Source organism: Falco cherrug, chromosome 6 (assembly GCF_023634085.1).
Source record: "Falco cherrug isolate bFalChe1 chromosome 6, bFalChe1.pri, whole genome shotgun sequence".
NCBI classification, from domain to species: domain Eukaryota; kingdom Metazoa; phylum Chordata; class Aves; order Falconiformes; family Falconidae; genus Falco; species Falco cherrug.
The window spans coordinates 15,580,426-15,603,208 of NC_073702.1; the positions used below are offsets into that span (position 1 = coordinate 15,580,426).

General features: G+C 36.4%; 1 protein-coding gene across 1 annotated transcript in view; it reads left to right on the forward strand.

The window, feature by feature from the left end:
• EYS (eyes shut homolog) overlaps positions 1 to 22,783 on the forward strand; it is an 873,960-nt gene that overhangs the window by 403,233 nt on the left and 447,944 nt on the right. The window contains exon 28 of the mRNA XM_027809136.2: positions 54 to 253. Coding sequence (XP_027664937.2) covers positions 54 to 253 — 200 coding nt within the window. The remainder of the gene's footprint in view (positions 1 to 53; positions 254 to 22,783) is intronic.

The window sequence follows — 22,783 nt, forward strand, 5'->3', positions numbered from 1 at the left end:
TAAGTAATGCGTTTTAAGCTGTGTAGCCCATGTATTATTATTTCTCTCCTCAGGAATGTGAATCTGCTCCCTGCATTAATGGAGGTTCTTGTCAAGACGCAGTGAATGCATTTGTGTGTACTTGCCTGAGTGGCTACACTGGAAGGTTTTGTGAAGTTGATGTTGATGTTTGCAGTGAGCCTACGCTTAACTCAGTTCTCTGTTACAATGGAGGTGTATGCGTTGATGGACCTGGAAGATCTTTTCATTGCAGGTTAGTGTGAATACTGTCATATAACTGCTTTACTTAATACACATTGATTTGCTAAGATTTTAGGGCCATGTTGTTGCTAATGTGCAGTATGTGAACTCAATTGGATTTGATGCTCAATCTAGTGCTCAAAACTATTGTTGCCTTAAACCGTTTGCTGTTTAACTTCAGGACTTTTTATCTAGAAACTTACCTTCTAGTGCTTTTCAGAATTATATGTGGAAACTTCTAACGTAAACTGACCCTAAAAAGTTTAAAATCATTATGTTTATGGATATGCATGTACTCCTGTGTTGTGTACTCAAACAGAACATTAATAGGCAATCAAATTTAGATGACAGTTTTTACAATATGTGTGTACAGACATATCTCCAAAGAAATTTCCTATGATCCATCATCATCATCATTCTCTGACTGTTTAAAACTTCTGACTAAATACCTGTGGTATTATAGCTTATGTACTTGTAATGTAGTGAAACTCTTAAAATTAAGCTACTTTATACATTGTACACATTGTGCTCTACTACATCTAATAAACATATCAACTCACAATTATTATCTAAGTCCCTATTTGATTGCTACATTTGTAGAATTACTGAATGCTAAGAGAATATTTTATAAGCATACTTAAGAATGAATAATATTTAAGAATGTCTTCCCTATACAGTCATGTGTTAAATATCTAGATTTTAATTGATAGCCAAAATTGAAGCTCAAGCATAATAATTTTGCTTAACGAAACCCACCTGCTAATCTTAAGGCAAGAATGGTCATTCTTAGTTGTTTGTAATGATTCAATAGCTTTATAATATATTATAAGAAGTGAAACTAATTTCATTTCTTACAAAATGAAGATTAAGAAACAAATGTATTACTTCCAATCTGTGGCTCAGTTTCCACCTGCTGATCCTTTGTGTCCTTCTGTTAATAGTTAGGGAATTTCATTACTGAACAGTATTGAACAGGATTAAGAAGGCAAACATCCCATGGACATCCAGGAAATACTGTTGTAATTTAAGCAAACGTTTGCATTGATTGCTGGCATTGTTTTCCAGAATCTGAAATGATCGTCATATGTGATCAGTTTCTCTCCTGCAACTAAATGGTGAAGTTACAATAACTCTTGAGGCATACAAACATGTTAACACATAAAATCTCCAAATGAGATACAATAATTAGAGTCATGATCACAGAAACACAGAATATTTTGAGTTTGGAAGGGACCTTTAAAGATCATCTACTCCAACCCTGTGCCATGGGCCAGGGACATCTTTCACTGTATTATGTGCTCAAACCACCATCCAGCCGCGCCTTGAACACTTCAGGGATGGGGTATCCATAACTTCCTGGGCAACCTGCTCCAGTGTCTCACCACTCTCACAGCAAAGAATTTCTTCCTAAAATCTAATGTAAATCTACACTCTTTCAGTTTAAAAACATTGCCCTTGTCACTACAAGCCCTGGTAAAAAGTCTTTCTCCTTCTTTCTTATAAGCCACCTTTATATATTGAAAGGCCACTATAAGGTCTTCCCGGAGCCCTCTCTTCTCCAGGCTAATCACCCCCAACTCTCTCAGCCTTTCCTCATAGGAGAGGTGTTCCAGTCCTGTGATCGTACTCAGTACCCTTTCCTGGACCTGGCTGAACTGGTTCATGCCTTTCTTGTGCTGGGGACCTTAGATCTGGATGCAGTACTCCAGGTGGATTCTCACAAGAGCAGAGTAGAAGGGGAGAATCACTCCTTGACCTTTGACCTGCTGTGGCCACACTTCTTGTTATGCATCCCAGGAAACAATTGACTTCATGGGCTGCGAAAGCACATTTTTGGCTCACATCATGGTTTTTTATCTACCAATATCCCCAAGTCTTTTTCTCCTCAGGGCTGCTTCCAATCCCTTTGTCCGCAGCCTGTATTGATACCAAGAGTTTCTCCAAGCCAGGGGCAGGACCTTCCACTTGGCCTTGTTGAACTTAATGAGATTTGCATGGACCCACTCTGAGCCTGCTGGGGTGCCTCTGGATGATATCCCTTCTCTCAAGCAAATCAGCTGCAGCACTCAGCTTGGTATGATCTGCAAACTTGCTGAGGGTGCACTCATCCCACTATCTGTGTCAGTGATGAAGATATGAAAGAGTATTGGTCCCATGAGAGCTCAAATATATTACGGTTTAGATTAAACCTTTCATTGAATGCTAAAATAATTCACATCAGCTTACTTCTGCAGTGGGCTGCTACCTGCACAAAGACTGTTTCTGTGGCTCACATGTTTGGTAATTTGTTTAGGCCCTGTTGTTTTATCAGCAGTCTGAAAAATCCAATTTTCTGCATTATCCACTTCTTCTTTCCCAGCTTGTGTTCACTCTAGCCTCCTTTTTTCAAGTTTTAGGTGCTGCAGCATCCTTTCTTTTTTCACAAATTAATCTTCTGAATTAAATTAAATTACTTTCCCCCTTCTTCTCGGGAACTTATTCCAAACAGTGTGAGGGTAGCTACCTTGCACTTGCTTCTGATTCCAGCATTGGCCATCAGGAGGAGCTGTTGATGGAATCAGTGTCAGGAAAATTGCAAACAGTTAAAATCAGGATTTTTAGTGTTGCCAAGATCACAAAGGTTTCCATGCGTCATGTAAGACTACAGTAAAGCAAGCTGATGTCGGATATAGTTGTGATCCTGCAAAAAGAAGTGCCATATTTGAAACAAATTTCTTCTGAGGGTGTCCAGGGAAAGGACTTTTTTTCAGCTGATTACCTCTTTTACATTGAAGTGCTTCAAAAGACAGACATAACTCCCTTTCTTACCCTTCAGCAGCTGTTTCCATTCCAAGTAATGTGTACAAGTGCAAGTAAGAAACATAAAAAGATCATGAAGTTGTGTTTACTCCTGTACTGTGAACATTATGATGTGAACCCTACTCCTCTACCATTCCCTCCGCTTGCTTTAAGCAGTCTGAACAAAACTCATGTACAGACTGGAGAATAGGACTGATATGGAGGAAGAAAAAGCAGAATAACTGAAGAATAAGGAAGGAAAAAATAGCTCCTACTATAGCAAAATGCCACAAACATCAAAAACAATAAGGAGTTTTAATGCCTGTTGCACACTTGCTGTGGAATGGGTGGGAGGAAAGACAAAAATCCAGTACCGTTTGGAGTGTTCTTGTTTTAGGGATCTGGCGTAGGATGTTTGAATTATTGTGGTGGTGAAACTGGAAATAGCAAGTAACAAAAAGTGTCCAGTAATCGGTGTCAGGCTTGCTTAACTGTGGGCAGCACTGCCAGCTTCAGCTATGATGTGTGTGATATTTTACCCAGTAGTATAGTGGATGGTTTAACTTTTCTTGAATTATGTGTGAATCAATTACATGAACAACCCTGCAGGCTTCTTCCTGAAATTAGTATGAAAAATACCCTTTGGGATAGCCCTTGAATTGTGTGTTATCTGCGGTACCTTTCTGTCTTCAAACCCTTGGTTTAAAATTAAAACAACTCATTGGAAATGAGAGGGGTGCTGGGAGTTGTAATTCAGTTCTATCCTGGGCAGACTGCCACAGGAATCAGGGCTTCAGGAAACAGTTTACTATCTGAAAGGATGCCCACCTACCTTCCTTTGTATTTCAGTCTTCTTAATTGAAGTAACTGGCTGCTGCAACAACAAACACTATATAAATTAGCAAATTATTAATAAAGCTATCATTGGGCTCAGGGGGACTTTCAAAAGACCGTTCAACCCAACCTACATATGGTTGATACAATGAGTATGTAATAGGAATTCTGAAGCCCTTTCATAGTATTTTCCAAGTATTTTGAGGAAGATAAACGGGTCCACATAAAATGCTCAGATTTTTTTCTTTCTATTTGATCCACAGTTGGTTCATTGTCACTTTTGCATCTCTTGGTCCCAGACCATTCAGTATGTTTGTCTTGGGATTTAAAAAAATAAAAATAAAAAGATAATTTTAAAAACCCTTTCCTCCCCGCTCAGGTTTGTATTGAACCTTTTTCAAACGTACATTTCAGGTACTTCCTGCTGATTAGGTTCAGAAGTCATACTATCTTGAGAGGGATTATCTGTGCAGTACTTTCAGTCTGATCAGGTGAAAACAATGTCAATAATCTTATGACAGGCCTTGACTTAGATTAAGTTCTTGAATATTATAGCTTCATTGTATTTTTTCAGCACATGATAGCATATCTGGGTTTTAAAATGTTTTTGTTAGAGAAAACAGAGGTAATTTTGGTGTTATTTTGTCTGTCATTATCTACTCCAAGTAATCTTTTTTTCAGAATTTAAATGCATTTAGTGGTATAAGATAATGTTGTTGGTTTTGGAAATGTGTAGGGTCACAAGAAAGTTTAATCCTAACCTTGATTCATGAAGGGAGACTGGTGCTTTTTAAATCTGCTTTTTTGATTATATTTGACTACATTATTTGGTTGAGAACTGAAGCTTGTTTCAGAGCACCTTCCAGAGATTAATTTATACTCACAAGACAATTCCATGGGCTTGATTTTTGTATTCCAAGGGCAGGTAAGAGTGTTTTATCTACAGAGTACCTGATCAACAGAATGCCTGGGGTTTTCTTCTAGCTCATGATACTTCAGTAAGAAAGAATTCTAAAATAAGAATCTGTTGTTCTACATTTCCTCCAAATAAAGTGTGGTTATTTTAAAATGTTTTTTATGATATCTACCACTTATTCTTATTTGTGACTCTGAACTGATTGTAATTAATGCAGTAAGTAGTGAAAGGCTGGATACTGCGCTTCATAATCCCACATGTACATGAGAAGAGGTCGAAGGGCCTTTGACTCATATTTTACTAAGAATTCACTAGCATTTCTAAAATAATATAACCTAAATAATTACTTGAATACTAAGTTAAAGGGCCAAACAATGTTATCAAAAGCAATCATAGTAGTAGTACATGTACACATCAGCTAGTATCCTTGGAACATCTTGTTGAAATGTTTAAAATATACCACTTTTGGACATCTTCAAGTAGTAGAAATTATGCTGGAAAAAACATGAAATCCATATAATTTAGTCTCACTTTCATAAGAATAAAGGACTAGAATTATGATGGAGTATATCATATTAAATTGAATTCAAGTATCAATGAAAAGATATCCACAAAACCTCTAAGCAACTGAGAATTTTTGCTTCCTTGGGATTCTTCATGTGCCATTTGGCACTCAGAAAAGCCTTTTGCTTATATATTTTCATTATTTAACACTTTTCTTGCCACAGTTGGAGTGCATGTAGAACATATAATTAAAAACAAGTCACTCCTACAGTCTTGTTCTTGTGCTGCTCTAGGAACAGCTGGTAAAAATAAACTAAGATCAGTACATTCATATTCTGGTATTCTGCTGCTAAGGAAGCAAAGTTTAGATTTTAAAATATCTTGTTCCCAGTTCCCTTCTATTTTAATTTGCTTAGTATGTGTGAGCAAGTTGTCCCACTGGAGCCACCAGCACTCATAATTAGGTAGGGCCTCTGCAGGAACCCAGGAAAATGATTAAAACAATTTGAGAGTGGAGATGCTTTAGGAGCAGAAAACTGGACTTGGAATGTAGCTCTGGCATGCAGACTGCACATAAGAAACTATAAAGTAGAATGGTTTGTCTTCAAGCATGTATAAGGTAAGCGATATATTGGTAGCATGAAGCAGGTAGTTATGGGGGGAACACAGAGGTGCGGTCTTGTAGGGCGGCCTAGGCAACTGTATCCAAAAAAGCTGCTATTTAATTCTGTCATGTTATGCAAAAGGAGCTGATCTGTATGATTTTGAAGAATCAAAGTTGTTTAGGGTTTGATAAGTGACAGTCATGTATTTAAATTGAAAGCTATTGCAGATTACAAATCAAACAAAATATAGTTTGTTCTTGAAGAAATGCCACTTAACATGGGTGCAGCCATATTTTTGGGCTTTTTAATTTATTTTGGTTCCATAAGAAATTGTCCTTAGCAAATTGTAATAATCTAGTGTGAAGCTGACAAATGCATCAGTTGCTGTGATGATGGAGTCCACCTTGAAAAAATAAGATGGAAATTTGGCTAGCATCATTGGTAGAAAATGCTATGAATGCTTCCAGCTGTTGCTGCCAAGAATATATATTGCATTATCATTTTCCCTGTGACTTCCTAGTCAATTAGATGACAAAACAAAACGTGATGCCACCATATATAAGAAACTGTCTTTTTGAAATGTCATTTATTAATACTGTACTGTACATTCAGTCATTCATCCCAAAGGAAACAGAACTATTCTTTGAAGCAGTTCAAGTCAACTGTACCTCCAGGCAATACTCAAAAGGTTTGGTATTTCAGCAGGCTTAAAGAGTGGAGTATTTGGACAGCTATGTACCCCCATCAACCCAAAGAATGATTTAATGGTAAAGCATTCTCTTCTGAGAATCACTCAGGTCTTATGTGCCAAGTAACAGAAAACACATGCTTTTGTTGAAGATTCTTAACTGAAAAGCTTAATTTCATTAGCTGTTCATAGACCACTTGCAAGGTCTGACCAAAGTTACAGAGTACACATTACACGGAACTATGTATCTAAATTTCTCAGAGCACTGAGATAAATGTAAGAAGGTAATTTTATCTTACAATAACGAGTGACTCTAATTTGCTGTAATTTCAGAATCTCTTAAAACAAGCAAGTTACAAAACAGTAAGTTCTCACTTTCGTATGTGCTATGAAAATGTATTCAGTGCTCTCTCTATCTCCTCTGTGTGAAAAGGGATGCCCCTCTATTTATATGTAGAAAAACGCACTGGTTCTGCATAACTTGCTGATTTCATAATTTACTGCTTAGTTGATTACATTTGGTGAAGCATGAACATTTTAGGGTTTGTACTGTGCGTACGTAGGTTACATGAAAATACAAGAACGGATGTACAGGTTAGAGCCATCTAACCCTGTATGCCATTTCCAACAGCAGCCATAAGTGGATTTCCAGGAAACAATATGAAAAGTGCATGCATAGTATTTGTCCTCCAGTACTGTCCCACGCTCCCTCAAACAAGGGTGTTCTGAGCATGTTGTGGTTTGTTCAGTGGAGATCAGTGAGTCTCAGAGTACTTACACACTCTTCCCTTTAACCTATATAAACTTCTCTGAGGAGGGGGCTTTGACTAGGCTGTCTGCAGAGGTCCCTGCCAGCATCAGCTGTTCTGTGACTACCCTTCAGCAGGCAGACCCACAGGTCTAGCCTATTGCATGAAAAAATGCCTCCCTTAAGCACTGTTCCTGCTAGCTTTATTTCGTGTTCCCTTATACTGCTGTGGAAAAGGAGAATGAGAAGCTGATTCCAAGCCTTCCTTTCCTTGCTTTTGTGGGCTGCTGCCATATTGGCCCATGCTCCTTCCTTTCCAGGCTAAAGATTTCTGGCTTTCCCTGTCCTTCCTCCTTCAAAAGCCATCCCAAACTTCTGGTCATGCTTGTTGCCCTTTTCCAGTGCTTTTTATTTTGTCTTTCCTGACATGAGGGGACAAGAAATACACACAGTATCCAAGTTATGGGCCACTCTGTGATTTATACAGTGGCATAATGTTTTCTTTCTCTTCTGATCCTCCCGTAATAACAACAAACAGAATTTCATTGATGCTGGGAGGAGAGGAAACACAGGTGTTTCAGTTTTATTAAGTTGGCTGATCACTGAACCATGGAGAATAATTAGATAACGGTGGCATACTAATATGTTCCTATATCACTCCATGTATAATAGTTTATCTATAAATATACATATACGCATGATTTTTTAATTACATTGCACTTCTTTATTTGTCAAAATCCCATTCTTCCTTTTAGAGAAGTAAGAATAGGTTGTTCTGTTAATGACAAGTTCTAACCATTTATTCTATTTTATAATGACAAATGCTTTTCTCCGTGTGAAAAATACCAACTGTAATACTATCAAAAGAAATAGTATAATATAAACGCATATGATGTCCTGTATTTTTCTTACTTTCTAGATATATAGTAAAATTTTTAGTTATATGTGTTACAAGCTTATAAGGGAAAAAAGAACAAGTACATAATAGTCTTTATTTGCTACATGGTAATATACAGTAAATTAATTTAAACTGCATATGCTGTAACTCTTAACATATCTCTACACTTTCAACCAAGAACTGTGATCATAAAAATGCTAATAATGTAGTTTAAAAAAGTAGTTCTCCAAGTTAATTATAATTCTGAACCACTTTATAAATATTTTTTAGAGATCTTTTTGAGAAAAAAGCTTTGGTACTTACAGATTGCATACTTTCTAATAAGTTTTGATTAATATATTGCTTATTAGTCCCTTGGTTCTTCAGATTGGATCAAATTGATGTGTTGTTCTCTTTATATGATATTGCATGACTGGTAAAGGAGCATATCCTAGCTGTGAAGAGGCAACACATCCATTTTAGAGGGGTTTCTCCTATACTAGCAAATTTACCAGAAAGTCAAGATCACAAATATGGAATGAGTATTTGAAACAAACAAATAATGTATCTAAAGATGTTTAATGTATGCAATATGCCTGATGGAACAGCTGTGTCCCCTCGTGCTTCTGGGCAAAAGTAGAGAAAAGTTATTATTCTGTCATTCAATTGGATATCTACATTGATACTCAAATATCATATCAAATAATTTTGAACACCTACAGAGGCATTTTGCCATTTAAATATCAATGTAGAAATAGGAAACATTGAAAATGGTAAGTGGCTGCAAAAGAAGTGCATGAAGAAAGGCAAGGCGTAACAAGAAATGCATCCCAAACATGGCTACTTTTTTTCTTTTTTTCTAATAGATGCATATTCTGTCTTGTCACATTTTTCTTTAGTGATATTTACAACGGTAGTACTGCATCTAGTGAAAATTACCCACTCTCCTTACCATTTTCAAGTTCTAAAATTCAACAGTAAAGTGCAATCTGCTATAGAATTAGCATTGTCTACAAAAATACAGACAACAGTGTCTGGAAATGAGGCACTAAAAACTAGTAGGAAAAAAACACACCCAAAAGCAAAACACAAATCTAGTACAAATCACCCAGCTGCCCAGTCTCAGAATAAAACATTTTAAAGCTCATATCTGAATGGCTATTGCCAATTGTTATATTCTGTTTTTTTAAGCAAACATTTTAAAAATTCATTGCCTGAAAAGACACAGGATGCCTCTACCCTATGTATGTATTGTTTTGGGGTTTTGTTTTTCTAGCCAAGTTGTTTTCTGACTTCATGAAACAGAAGCCAAACGAGAATACCTACTGGGAATCATGTTCACATCCCCATTATACAAGATGCAGTGACTGAACAGTTGGGAATGTGTCTGTAACAGAAAATTTCTTCTAGCCACGCACAGAGAATATTTAATTCAATGTTACCCAAAACATGCATACCCAAATAAAATCCAGCACCTGGAATAAGATTTAAAATTTCACAGTGCTTTAAAGTGTAATGTGCTGCTTATCTATTCAGAATTCCATATCGAATACCAAAGCATACCATACAAGTGATTCAAACGTGCATCACCTTTGATATTTTTGCTGTTACTGTCTTCAAAACTCTGTGATTTTTTTTGATTTTTTCCTTTTTTCTTTCTAAAAAAGTGGTGCTTGTAGGCATGGTGTAGTGGTGGGCTTGGCAGTCCTGGATTAACGGTTGGACTTGATGATCTTAAAGGTCTTTTCCAACCTGAATGATTCTGTGATAAAATATTCTGAGTGCATGTATACAAACAGCACACATTGCTAACAGTGACTTTGCCTTTTTATAGTGATTGTTGACGAAACCAGCAATAAATCAAATCTATCATAGATGTTAAATCATTTTAAAAAGATTTCTCTATTTGGTTGTATTAAATTAACAAGTCATATAATGTGGTAGTTGAGACTGTTTAATATGTTATTCTTTAAAATCCTTTCTTCATGGTTTTGCAGAGTTCCAGCCTACTGGCATTTTGCAAACGTAAGAAATGTTACTAACTTGTATCTTGAGTGACAATCCACAAGTTAAAAAAAAAGGGCTATGTTTCATTTGAAAACTTCTAGCTCAGGCAGGAAGACATAGTTTCCTAGAAATGCTTGAGGGTATTTTTTGAATAATTAAATGGATGTGCTCAATTTTTTACAGTACTAAATAGTCACAGGAAGTATAAAAAACCAAGGGGAAATATTATTTCTTTCTTTAAAATAAACGTAGATGTATTAGCATTTCAACTTGTCTATATAAGAAAGGCTTTTTCAAAACTGCATTCACTTGTCCATAAACTTTGGTCAAACAGAGAATTTGAAGGACAGTATCTTTCAAGTCATTGTATGAAACAACAGAATTTCCACACGGTTTGTTTGATTGTTTGATTGATAGTATTTAAAGGGCATTTATTGGAAAAGTTGCAGTGTAGCTTATGGCTGTTTGATGTTATACCCTGCATGTAAAAAGTGAGGAAATAAAGTAGGTCTTGAAAAAATGAGACTTCACTGTAACTATTTTTAGCACAAACTGTTTCATGTTGTCATTCAGATGTACAGATTGTTACTTTTTAGAGAATGGCATGAGAAAGGGCAAGGGCAGGGAAAGGGAAAAGAAAGGGAAAGGAAGGCATTATTCAGGTAAATGGTCATTTTTGAAGCCCATAATAATATTTTTTTTGTCCATCTGAGTTCAGCATTGAAAATAGGCATTTCAGAATTAGTCTCCAGGGGAGCCATACAATTTCTGACAAGTGTATGTGTGTGCCAGCATGCATGAATGTGGTTAGTTGCTACCTTTGAATTTGACTCTGTATTTATAAATAAGCATAAATAAGTAAATCTTACAGAGTAATAGTGCCAGGAAGATTTTTTTTTTACCATAACAACCTTCTGTAATTTCAACTACTAGTTATATTTACTCATATTTAAAAATGTATATAAAGTATTCTCTTCTATGCCTGGATGAGACGTACAGTGTAATATATTAGAATTTCTCTAAAGTGTCATGAACTGTGTATATTAATGCAAATAGAATTAAATATTCTTTTGGTACATGGTTTTACCTTAAATACTTCATTATTTTCTGAAGGTTTCACGCTGAAATTCTAAATTTCAGTTGTGTAGGACATAGCTAAAGAATGAAAACTCCACCAAGTTTTCATTCATCTGCATTGGAGAATTGGTGCTTTTTCCTAGGAGCTAATCCCAGTGGGATAACTTTTTCCCTTCACAAGCTACTGCAGTGTAGTACCAGGTAATGACTGCCATGGTCCCATAAACAGACTCTTTTTTTTTTTCCAACTGTGTACACTTGATTTACTTCATATAGAAGTAACCTTATCTTAGGAAGTACTAATGCTAGAAACAAGTCAAATAGGTATTGTAAAATAATCTTCCTCACCTATTAAGCATTGCTGTAAAACTTTTGTTTGCATTTTTGGTGTAATTTTCAATAACTGTTTGTCTAATGTTGACACATAGTTCTTTGTTCTCATTATTAATGTTAGAGAATTGAGGCAGAGAAAATGGAACATAGGAACTGCTGTTTAATGTCAGACCTCAGCTTTGTCTTGTCCTCTGTCTGGCCTTGCACTGTAACCAGACTTCAGAGGCATGCCTGAAGAACTCGACAGAAAGACATCTTTTTTTCCCCACCTCTTCATCTACTACCACATGTAGATCTCAGCTTAATTGGTCAGAGGCAATGATTGCCCTGAAACATATGTTTAAGATCCTTCCCAAAGGTTGTTTTTAAACACTTTTTTCATTAAACGTCTGTACTTCAGTATCCCATAACATTTCCAAGCCCTTCCAAGCTTTCCTTCACATGTCTACCATTAAAAATTGCTCATCTGTCAAAAATATGATCTGTAATAGTGTTGTTTAAGTCATGTATATTGCTGTATATTTCTCCATTTTTTGATTTCTTCCAGAACCCAGTTTTCCTAAAACAAGTATTTGTCATTCTGGTAAGTGGCTCCTGAGACACTGTTTCCTGCAAGATTGTAGGTGCTCTGAAAAAGCGGACGTCCGAAAGGTCCACTTCTGAAAATTTCTGCTTCCTGTTTTGTAAATAGTCACTGGCATTTACTAGAAGAGTAAAATCTATTATTTGACTATATTTGATATTTTTTTTCATCAGCAGAGAGGTGCTTCCTATTTTTATCTCTTCCAGCTATTTAGTAATGTTTGATGGAAGGCTTAGAAAGGGTTAAGGACTTTTTTTATTTAAGTTTAAGCCAGTTTTCTGTCCCACTTTTGCTTTTATACTAGTAACAACTTCATTTTCTGTTAATGTTTTGTAAAACTCAACAGTTTTCAATATCTGCAGCTGGCTAGATTCAGAAATTAAGATGGGACTCTAGGTACTACATTGGCAATGCAAACACTAAAGTCATCTTAGTATGATGAACTTTTTAAAACCCAGGATGATAATGAAGCTTGTGCAATGCCTTAATTGTATCAGTTGAAGTAGCTTCTCTAGGGAGGTGGCATGCACTGGGGAAAAAATGAGCAGCATCTGTTTTTCACTCTAGGTCTTGCCAGGTTTGGAAAACTGAATCAGTTTTAACGGAAAAGTTAAATTTATAGATTATTGATGTGCAGTCCCAGCAATCTACAGGATTGTTTCCTGGAACTCTTTCCAATGGCATGTCTACCTGACATGATACATTAGACACTGTTTAGGATTTTTCTGGTACAAGCTGGCTCAATGATAAAATAAGAATTGGATGGTGTGGAAAATTAGACAGTGGTAGAAATTCAGTGTTCTATGAAAAGCAGTATAGTTTTGCAACTATTTTTCTTTTCACTTGTTTTGAAGAAGGGCAAATTTTCCATTTTTATTCATAATCTTAGCAAAATGAATAGACTATCTCATACTGTCCCTGTGTGCTGGCAGATGAGCCAGCAGAGAAGATGACCAGCTTGGCTGAACAGAGGGTATTGGCTGGAACTAAGAAAAAAAAAAAAAAGAGTATTTACGACCCTTGGAAGAAGGGGCAGGCAACTCTGGAGGACTACAATGATGTCATGAGGTTATGCAGGGAGAAAATTGGAAGGGCCAAAGCCTAACTAGAACTGAAGCTGGCTACTGCCATAAAAAAGCCATAAAAAATGTTTCTATAAAGACATGAAGTTGCTGCAAGGCAGCTCTTCCAGAAGCACGCACTTAGTCTTGATGTCTCCTTGTCCACCTTTTGAGTCTTCTCCCGGCTGCCTCCAACAGCTAGCATGCATAACATTACAGACCTTGTAGAACCTAGAAAGGTTTCATTTCCCACAGGATAAGACTGAGTTGGATCACCATTAAGAATCTGTAGGTGTTTTGTCTGGATGGAGTGGTAACATCAGCAACATTAACTTTAGCAGTTCAGGCCCAAACAGCCACACCTACAGTGGACTGCCAATCAGTAGGAGAGATCAGATAATAGCACCATACCACCTTAGCCGATTACTGCTGTAATTGTTATACAACCAAACTGAGAGAAATGGAATAGGCTATGTAGTGTTTTAGTGGTCCCCAATTTATATTCTTCTCACTGAACTTGTTGTTTAATTAGAGCTGTGTGAATAGAGTACAGTATACCAAGCATAAGTAGCTAAATTACCATTTGCTGCTGCTATGTCTTCTCTTTTTCCTCTTTTTCTGATGTACAGTACAGAAACAAAAGGCCTAAAAGTAAAAAACCAATGCTTTCTAATTTTGAGGGCTTTTGGGGTAGTAAGTTGAGTATGTGACTGACTGATATAGAACAATAGCCACCTTTGGGGACAGGATCTAAATACCTTTCCAGGTTGTATCCTCAGTAATGGAAGTTATGTCGAAGATGACAATACCCAGTTAAATCTGTTGTTCTGAGTATTATGCTGACAGTTCATTTGGTTTTGTTTCCTGTCTGTGGAAACTTTCTGAGAAACAATGACAGAATTTGCAGTGATTATACTGTTTTTTCACTTTGTTTTGAGGGAGAAGCTTGAGTGTTTCTACCTGAAAAAAAAGTCATTCTTAACGACACAGGCAGACTTCTTTGTTGCCTCATTGTAGCAGGTGTGCAAAATTAGAAACTGAAGTAAAAAAAAGACAAGCCCAGACCACTAATAAGATAAGTGTGTTAAGGGATGCTTCCAGTATGAGTCCTTTCAGAGGCCTGAAGCAGCATGTGTTGCACGTTGCTGAGATTATTCGGAAATTGAGAGCAAAGCTGAATGCATGACCTGTTTTCAAATGAGAGTGAATGCTGCTCCTGGTAGCTCAGCATGATATTTTCTTTACACTCAGAGCCAACTGCTTCAAAACAATAAAGCAAATCCTCTCCAGGCCGCATCTGTCCTTCAAATAGGAGAGCAACAATAGCTGGCTGTGAGTGGAAGAATACTGCCTTTTCTTTTAGTATATAATTTCAGACATCTCCTTTTCTTATGATTCATACAGTAAAATCCTATTCCATGATGAAAACTAGCATCAGCAGTATTTATATATATATGTATTTCTAAACACATACATATATATGTATATACACTCTTTTATTATGAAATAAGATCTTATCTGGAGAAATAAAAAAAATCAAAATCCAAATTAACAGTACTAAATACTGCATATACTGAGTTTAAGATGTATACTTTAAATTATTATCTTAAACTTTATCACTGTACATAAAAAAAACAACAGAGTGCCTTTGCCTGCCAAAAAAACCACCCTAGTTTCTGAAGCAAATGGTGACTAATGACTTCTGTACGTTGCTATGAATACGTGGGCACAAAACTTCAGATACAACAGGGTTTGATGTTCAGAAATTATGTCTAGTCTTTTCAGTTCAGGGCTCCTGAATTTTACTTTTGAAAATGTAGGCATTGAAAATGTTACATTAAAAATAACACTGTAAACTGGATGCAGTGGTTTTTGAATGTTGCTATTTACATGTAAAATAAATTTGAAATAGCATGACGTATATGTGGTATGAGAGAGGCTGTTAAATATTTAACATTTACCATATGAGCACATTAAATGTATTCAATATTTAGTTTTTAAACAATACCTAATTAATTTTAGAGATTGTAAATTTCTGTTGTAATTTTGTGTTTCCAGTTCAGATTGGCATTTTCCCTGAAGCAAAGTGGATCTGTGTGATTCTTTCAGAAGTCCCCATTAGTTTGACCTCATACCTTCCAAGCAATAAACTGAATAACGAAGGGGGAGGGGGAAAAAAGCACCAATCAAGAGGACAGAGTCTCTTCAATATACTTTTTGAAGGCTTACAAGCGCTGATCACTCATATTATTGTAAATGGTATCAGAGTGAATTTCAGCCAACATAAGATTACTAAATACTGAGTACTTCTCAGGAAACATTTAGCATCTCGATGATTAGATCCATTCTGCACTCATGACCTTCCCAGTTTTCTGATTTGTTACCTTACCATTTACTACTTAGACGTTTCATTAACTTAGATCCTTTACTCACCGAGTTCTCTAGAGGCAGCTCTTAGAAGATATTAAGCATACGCCACACTCTGAACCTTACTCTTGTTCAGACACACCATAAACTGGAAGTGAAAGCGCAGTAATCAGTAAGACTATGGTACGTACAACGTACTGCTCAGTTTAAAATGTAGTAGGATCAGTCTTTTGAGACTTGCATGATAAATACAGACAAACCAAGCCTTGCAGCTAATCCAAACTTGTAAAAATAGTACAAAAATGCTGCAGGAAAAATGTCTCACAGCCATGGTCTGAGTTTGGAAGCTAGCAAAAGAAAGAGCAGTACTATATCGGGATGGTGCTAGAATGCCATTTTTTCCCCCTGCATACAGGGAAGCATCCTGAATCCCGTGGTGAGCCAGCCCTTTCCTAGGTGTGAAGTGCATCCTTTCACCTCCTTGGCTCAGAAATATAGCTGATACATTGTCAAAGCATCCACCTCCTTCCTGCTTAGCCCTTCCTCACTCATCATCATGGGGGTTAGAATAGCAATCGGGAGGTAAATATTGCTCCCTCTCCCAGTCTGAGTGTACAGATGTGCAGGGAAGAAAGGAAGGGAGCTCCGTCCAACCTCATAGCCCTCTGCAGGAAAACACAGAACTGGAACTGTTGAGATAAGCAGATACAGCGGTATGGTCAGACTTTTCAACATTTACTTTTCTTAATATCACTAAGTGATAAAACATATTCTATTACATCCTTTCCATTCTCCCCCTGTTTTTCAGAAATGAACATTAAGTACAGTGTAATGTTTATTTTGATCTTGAAATTTTAATAAAATATTACCAGCAGCAAAAATAATCTTCATAAAGAAACTTTCTTATTTAATTCCCATTGCAATACGTCATAGAAAGTTCACTTATGTTTCAGTCACCTCTTGAAGTCTTTATTTTAGTCACAAAGGAGCCGGCATTGTGCTCTTCAAAAAAACAGATAGCTGTACCTGAACTTCCTTATAGATGTAGAAGAGTGGACTCTGTGTATATATTCATATGTATATATGGTAGAGTCTTCACAGAAATCAAAATATCAGTTTAAACTGATACTTTTTTGTATTAAAGATTATTCTTGCCTTCTTTCTTTCTGCTCTAACACACTTATTTGGAGTAGCCTTTGAAACTGAGCAAGAACAAAACTCTGTTGTCTTTTCTTGTCTTATGAAATACTGTATCATGGCTGAACTTCAGGAGTAGTGAGACTGCAGCAAGTTCACTAGGACAGTCATGCCAATAAAGCCCTCTGCTGGAGGGATACCTACTTGCAAAAGAAACTCTTCGCTATAATTAAACTGCCTTCTTGAATGACACAAGCCATAGCAGTACCAGGAATCTTCTTCTTGATGAATTACGGCTATCCAGAGTTTTTTGTCCCCCTAGTTGTGGTGGATGGAAATGCGATTTCACACCCCGCCCCCCCCCCCCCCCGCCCCCCATGTTCATTGCATCTATGCTAGCAAAACATTTGAAGTTCAGCCTCAACCATTTTGAATTCCTCCTCAAGAAAAATGTTGACCATCTGACAAATTGATAACTGAACATGAACATTTTTAAGAGCTTACGCTGCTGCCGAAGTGACACCTGCAGCAGCAGCATACGCTGCATTGGGAGTGCTTGGGAGTTGCCAGAGCAATTTTACTAGCTGTGAGGAGGAGACGCCTGGCTCTAACCATCTGCAGACCTGGCACAGGCCGTGCAAGAGTTTCTTCGGAATGGAGGAAGTTACGACTGCAAGAGAGGCGTCTGCAACAGTCACTTGGGTGTAGTCTGAGCAGTGCACCTCAGTGTCAAAATGAACTTTCTCCAGGTGCCACCTATTGTACCTAATATGTAAGTAAACATGCATAAATATATGCAGGTAATATGGAAGACTGGAGATTTGAGTCGTGCACCTGCATAGGGTGTATATCTGTGTGTATCTTTCCCTGTTGAACTGAATGCTCGGAAAGCTTATACAAAATATACTAAATGACAGTTGTATAGGTTACAAAGTCAAGGGTTAAAGTATAGAAAATGCCAAATCTGTCATTATGCAAATCATGTATATTCACAACAATAGTCTGTGTAGCCACATTATATTTTTAATAGTGCTTCATCTGCACTAAGTGTTTCAGATGTACATGAGGACAGATGAGGCTAATCAAGAAACTAAATCTGGCTGTTCTAGCAATTGAATTTGTATACAAATAGAAGAGCCTTTCTTTTCCTGCTTCACTACATACTAACTTTTTCATTGAAAACCTTTTCTTGCAGATTTTGTTTTGTGGTTAACAAATGAAGCTTGGGTTTGTTTTGTTGTTTGTGTTGGTTTTTTTTGTAAGAAATAGTCTTACATCCTTTAAGAAGCTATAGCTTCTCCATTTGCATGTTTCACCTACCATTTTCACATGTATTACAGATTATTTTATACAACCATAGCATTATCCCATAGGAAGAAATTCATAGGTAGGATGTATGATACAGATGTGAATGACGCTCTGAAGTACAAATTCTGTCATAACATTAGACATGTGGCTGGCAGGATTTCAACAGATGGAATTAAATGATTAGCATAAAGAAATAGCTTTAACTACACAAGGTGGTGCAAAGCACAAATCCTGCTGTGTGATTAGTCCTTTATGTTTATTCATTCACGTTTAAGTAGTTCCTTTCTGTGTGAAGTAGCCAGCAGTGCAGTAAGAACGTTCCCACTAGAATACGTACTTGTTACTGCACTATGGCATCTTCTGTGACAAGAATCATTACTAGCAATAGTGTGTAAAAAAAATTGAAGAAAATGGAAACAACAGAAAAAATATCAAATACTGAAGTATTGCTGAAATTTCCATATTTTCTTCAAAGCATACGGTCAATTTATTAAAAAATCATGTGAGATGATTTGCATTATCTATGTGAACTCACCTAGAGTTTTGTCCGTCTTCACTTTATCTTTTATCCACTTCTAGAGATTCCGCAGTTCAAATTATGTACTTGGTTATCCCCATCTTTTTGATGCTACTGTCTAGCATTGCTTTCAGGACTCTCAGCAACACTTTAACTGCCCTCTGTTTTAATTTACATGGTGAACAAGTAAACCTGGAACCACAAAACTTAAGTATTGCTTCAGTATCCGGTAGTCACAGTGCAAGATGGAAGAGCATTACCACATGCTTGACAGAATGTTTTGGCGCTGAAGTACTCATGAAGAACTCTTTGGAGGACCATTCATTTGTGTCAGTTTCTCAGGCTATATAATCATCAGTGTTTTGTTCAAATGTTTAATATGTCTCCTAGAAGTAAAGTGAATGACAATTTTGAGCATAAATCAGTTACAGTAAATACGTGACTGTTCTTACCTCCTATGTTGATGCTAACCCAAATCCTGAGCCTAGCTGCTTGTTTGAGAAGTATTAAAATGGATTTTTACCTGACCAAACATTTATTTCTCATTGATAAAACATTAATTTTCTCTGAAAATTAGCAGGTGTGTAGCAAAATCCAAATAATAGCGGGAAAAAAATAAATTGAAGGCAGCTGTGGGGTTAAGATTGCTGTGTTTCAATACACTTTGCTTTACCCATAAATAACAGTATGTTTATTGTGGGAGCCAAAAAAGATCCATTATATCATTAATTATATTAATATATATATATCCTGAGAAACTGATATAAATAAAAATAAATGCATGTTCTTGATTGGTTTGAAAATGCTGTGATACAGGTAGGTGCATTGTTATTAACTTTAGCTGGTCTTTGAAGTAGATTTTCTTCTTTGTTTTCTGGTAATTAATTTCATAGTCACACAGGATGGATTTTAACAGAAGCACTTGGTGTCAACAATTCTATTTATGGCCCTCCATATGAAACAGGTTTGTACTCTAGTTTCTTTCCAGCTCCTTGAAGTATTAGACAAAACAGTAGAAAATACAGTGTATTTGTAGGAGAGAGAAACAGGAAGAAATGTTCTGTTCATTTTCTAAAAGTATAGGTGTATGTGTTACTATGTGTCTTTTTAAAATTAAATAAATATTTCTTTTATTTATAAATAGCCCTGAGAAGCAATATTACCCTAAATGAAGGTGAGGGATTTTTTTGATGTAAAGTGAGACAGCTGTAGTTCTCATGTTTTGCTGACTAAACAAGAACAGGTACTTCAGTCTCAATCCCTTTCCAGTGTAGGCCCTCACTTCTCAAAGTTATTTGATTCTGTAACAATGTAAAAGCCAGAGAATTAGTAGTTTTTAAGGGTAACATTCATGGGTAGGAAGGAGCTTTTGAGACACTAGGTGTTGTTCCTGGATTGAGCTGTAGGGCCAGAAAAGCAGTTGAAATATCTGGGGTGTTTTCTTAGCATTTATGTACTTTACAAATACTGCGTTGAGACAAATACGATACCACAGTGCACCACTGATGCTGCCTCCTTGTCACTAAAACAAATTATAAAGGTAGTAATGAGGAAAACCACAGCTTGCTTTTGTCCTGCTAGCTTCCAGTTCTGGAAAACAGGAATTATGGGAAAGGGGACAGATGCACGTGATTTCAGGTTTTGTCCTAAAGTTCCTACTTTCAACTTTCCTTAGTGAATTATCTCCCTGTATCAGGTAAGAGCTTTTGAAATAACAGCTTAGCATCAAGCATTAAGAGTGAAAGCATCCTGGCCCTAATATATTGAAAGCAGGTTTTCTTTAGGAGAAGAGAGTGTAAAATGTTACATTCATATTCAAAGTTCAATAAAGCATAAAATTAATATATATTTAATATTACTTTCTATTTAATATTTATTGTATCTTTTGCATAAATCTAGATGTATGTATTATCTTCATATATTTGAAGAAAAATTAACCCTGTTTAATCAGTCACTTGCTTATGTACATCTGCCAAATTTACATTTTATTAATTACAGGAACAATAATATTTTCAGTCACGACTCTTTGAAATTAGCATAATTTTTTACTTGAAATTAGTGTGGACTATCTGCTTGCTGTTAAGTTAGGTTGATATTCCTGCATTTAAACCAATTTGCTAGGTCTGAACACATGTACATGGTCTGCAACTGAGTGACAACCCTTTTTTTTACAGTTGACCTAAGCATTTGAATATAGGAGAATTGGCTCCTTACAATTTTTCTCCTGAATTACTGTAGAAATTCTGGATGCTTAGTCTGCAGTGTGTTTGTATGTATAGGAGTGGTTTTCGCAGCCTTTCCTCCTTTAATGTAAGTCAGGCAGATAGTTATTTTGTTGTCTTTACTGCGATTTTTAAACAGATGTGCATTCTAAGCTGAAACTTTTTGCAAAACTATCAATGATGCAAACATCTGCAAATGTTAAAAGCTTGCTTGATTTGCCATATTTCAGGATACCGTGAAAATGCCACCATAGCAGTTTAAGCCAGCTCCTTTCTGTTTTCTCCTATCCTTTTTCTATTTTCTCTAAACAGATTTTAATTTGTAATTCTTTTTAATCTTTCACTCACATATGTAGTACCATTACTTTCCGTGTTGAGGCCACCTTACTAGATAAGTTTGGAGTATCTGTCTCTCAGAATTGTTCATTGTCTATAGAATTTTTCAGTGCATTAACTGCTAACTGCCCATCTGAGTACCTTTCCTGACCCTTTAAAGAACTATGTTCCACACTATCATCCTTAAATTTACCACAGAACAATGTGGGCATATGTGGTGGAAAGTGGAGGCTGGCTTGCAAGTGCTTGCTTGTGATTTTTTTTGTGGTGAGAGCAGAAAACTCACCTTAAGTGTATATTTACAACTACAATAAAAATTTTGAATCAGTTGCTGAAGAAATTAAATTATCTAGAAATATAGAAATAGTGATGTTGGGAGCATCTTTCCTACAGAATTCTGGGTTTAAGGCTTGTAAGTTGCAATGCTGGATATAACTTTCTCATTCATACTGTCTTCATGTAGCTGGTTCCTTAGCCCAAGTACATAATAGCTGCCAAAGATGTCAAATAGAAATTTTAAGGCTTATCTAAAAGTAGAGTCTAATTCAGTTTCTTCATTGAAGTTCAGGATGCACAGAGTTCAAATGACATATGTTACAGTGTTTGATATTTAAGCTTACAACTTGCCACATAGGACTATACAAAACTAACTTCCATTTAGGAGAGAAAATGCTCTGCTGCACAGACCAACCAGTTCTTCAGAAATGTGTCATTTTATGGTTCTAATGGTTCGGTTTTCTCAGTTTAATTCCTCTTTTTAATGTTTGATTTGTTTCTCCGGCAAAAAAGTTCCTCTCTTTCACTGTGTGAATTCCTCTGTGCTAATGCTGTTTCCCACTGACTGACATGCCTCAGTGTCCTGAAAGATTATTTCATACATTGTAAGATTATTTCCAGATCATTGTATTCTTGATAATACAGGATGCTGGGATCAGCTGTACTAAATCCTGAACAAAGCAATGTAGCCTGGTCACTTTATATTTGAAATATCATAAAAAATATAATCAAAAGACAGTTCTGTTCTAAAAATGGGAAGAAATAGTAATGATAAAGGCTGTTTCTCTAGAAAAAGTAACCAGCAATAGGCAAATGTGTAGTCACAGAACTAGCTAATAGCATACTGCATGTGAAATCTGGTGATTGAAAAATTCAGTGAGCTGACTAGTTAGATTTATATCTGATACCTGACTGATTTTGACAGGCTAGAGTTTACCCATTAGTAAAAAAAAATAAATAAGCATGATATACTGGGTGTAAATTACTAAAGGCTTATGAAATCATTTTAAAGGGCAGTTTTTCTGCTATTTATTTTACGTGTATCTATGTGTCATAGTAAATTTAAATGAGAAAGCAGTCCATTGTAATGTCATCAATACTTCATGGAGAAGAATACTTTTTTGCAACTGCTGTGTGTTAACCCTGGCAGACAGCTCAGCCCCACACAGCCACTCACTCACTGCCCCTCAGTGGGATGTGGGAGAGGATCAGAAGAGTAAAAGTGAGAAAACTCATGGGTTGAGATAAAAGACAGTTTAACAGGCAAAGCAAAAGCCACACAGGCAAGCAAAGCAAAACAAGGGATTCATTCACCACTTCCCACCGGCAAGCAGGCGTTCAGCCATCCCCAGGAAAGCAGGGCTCCAGC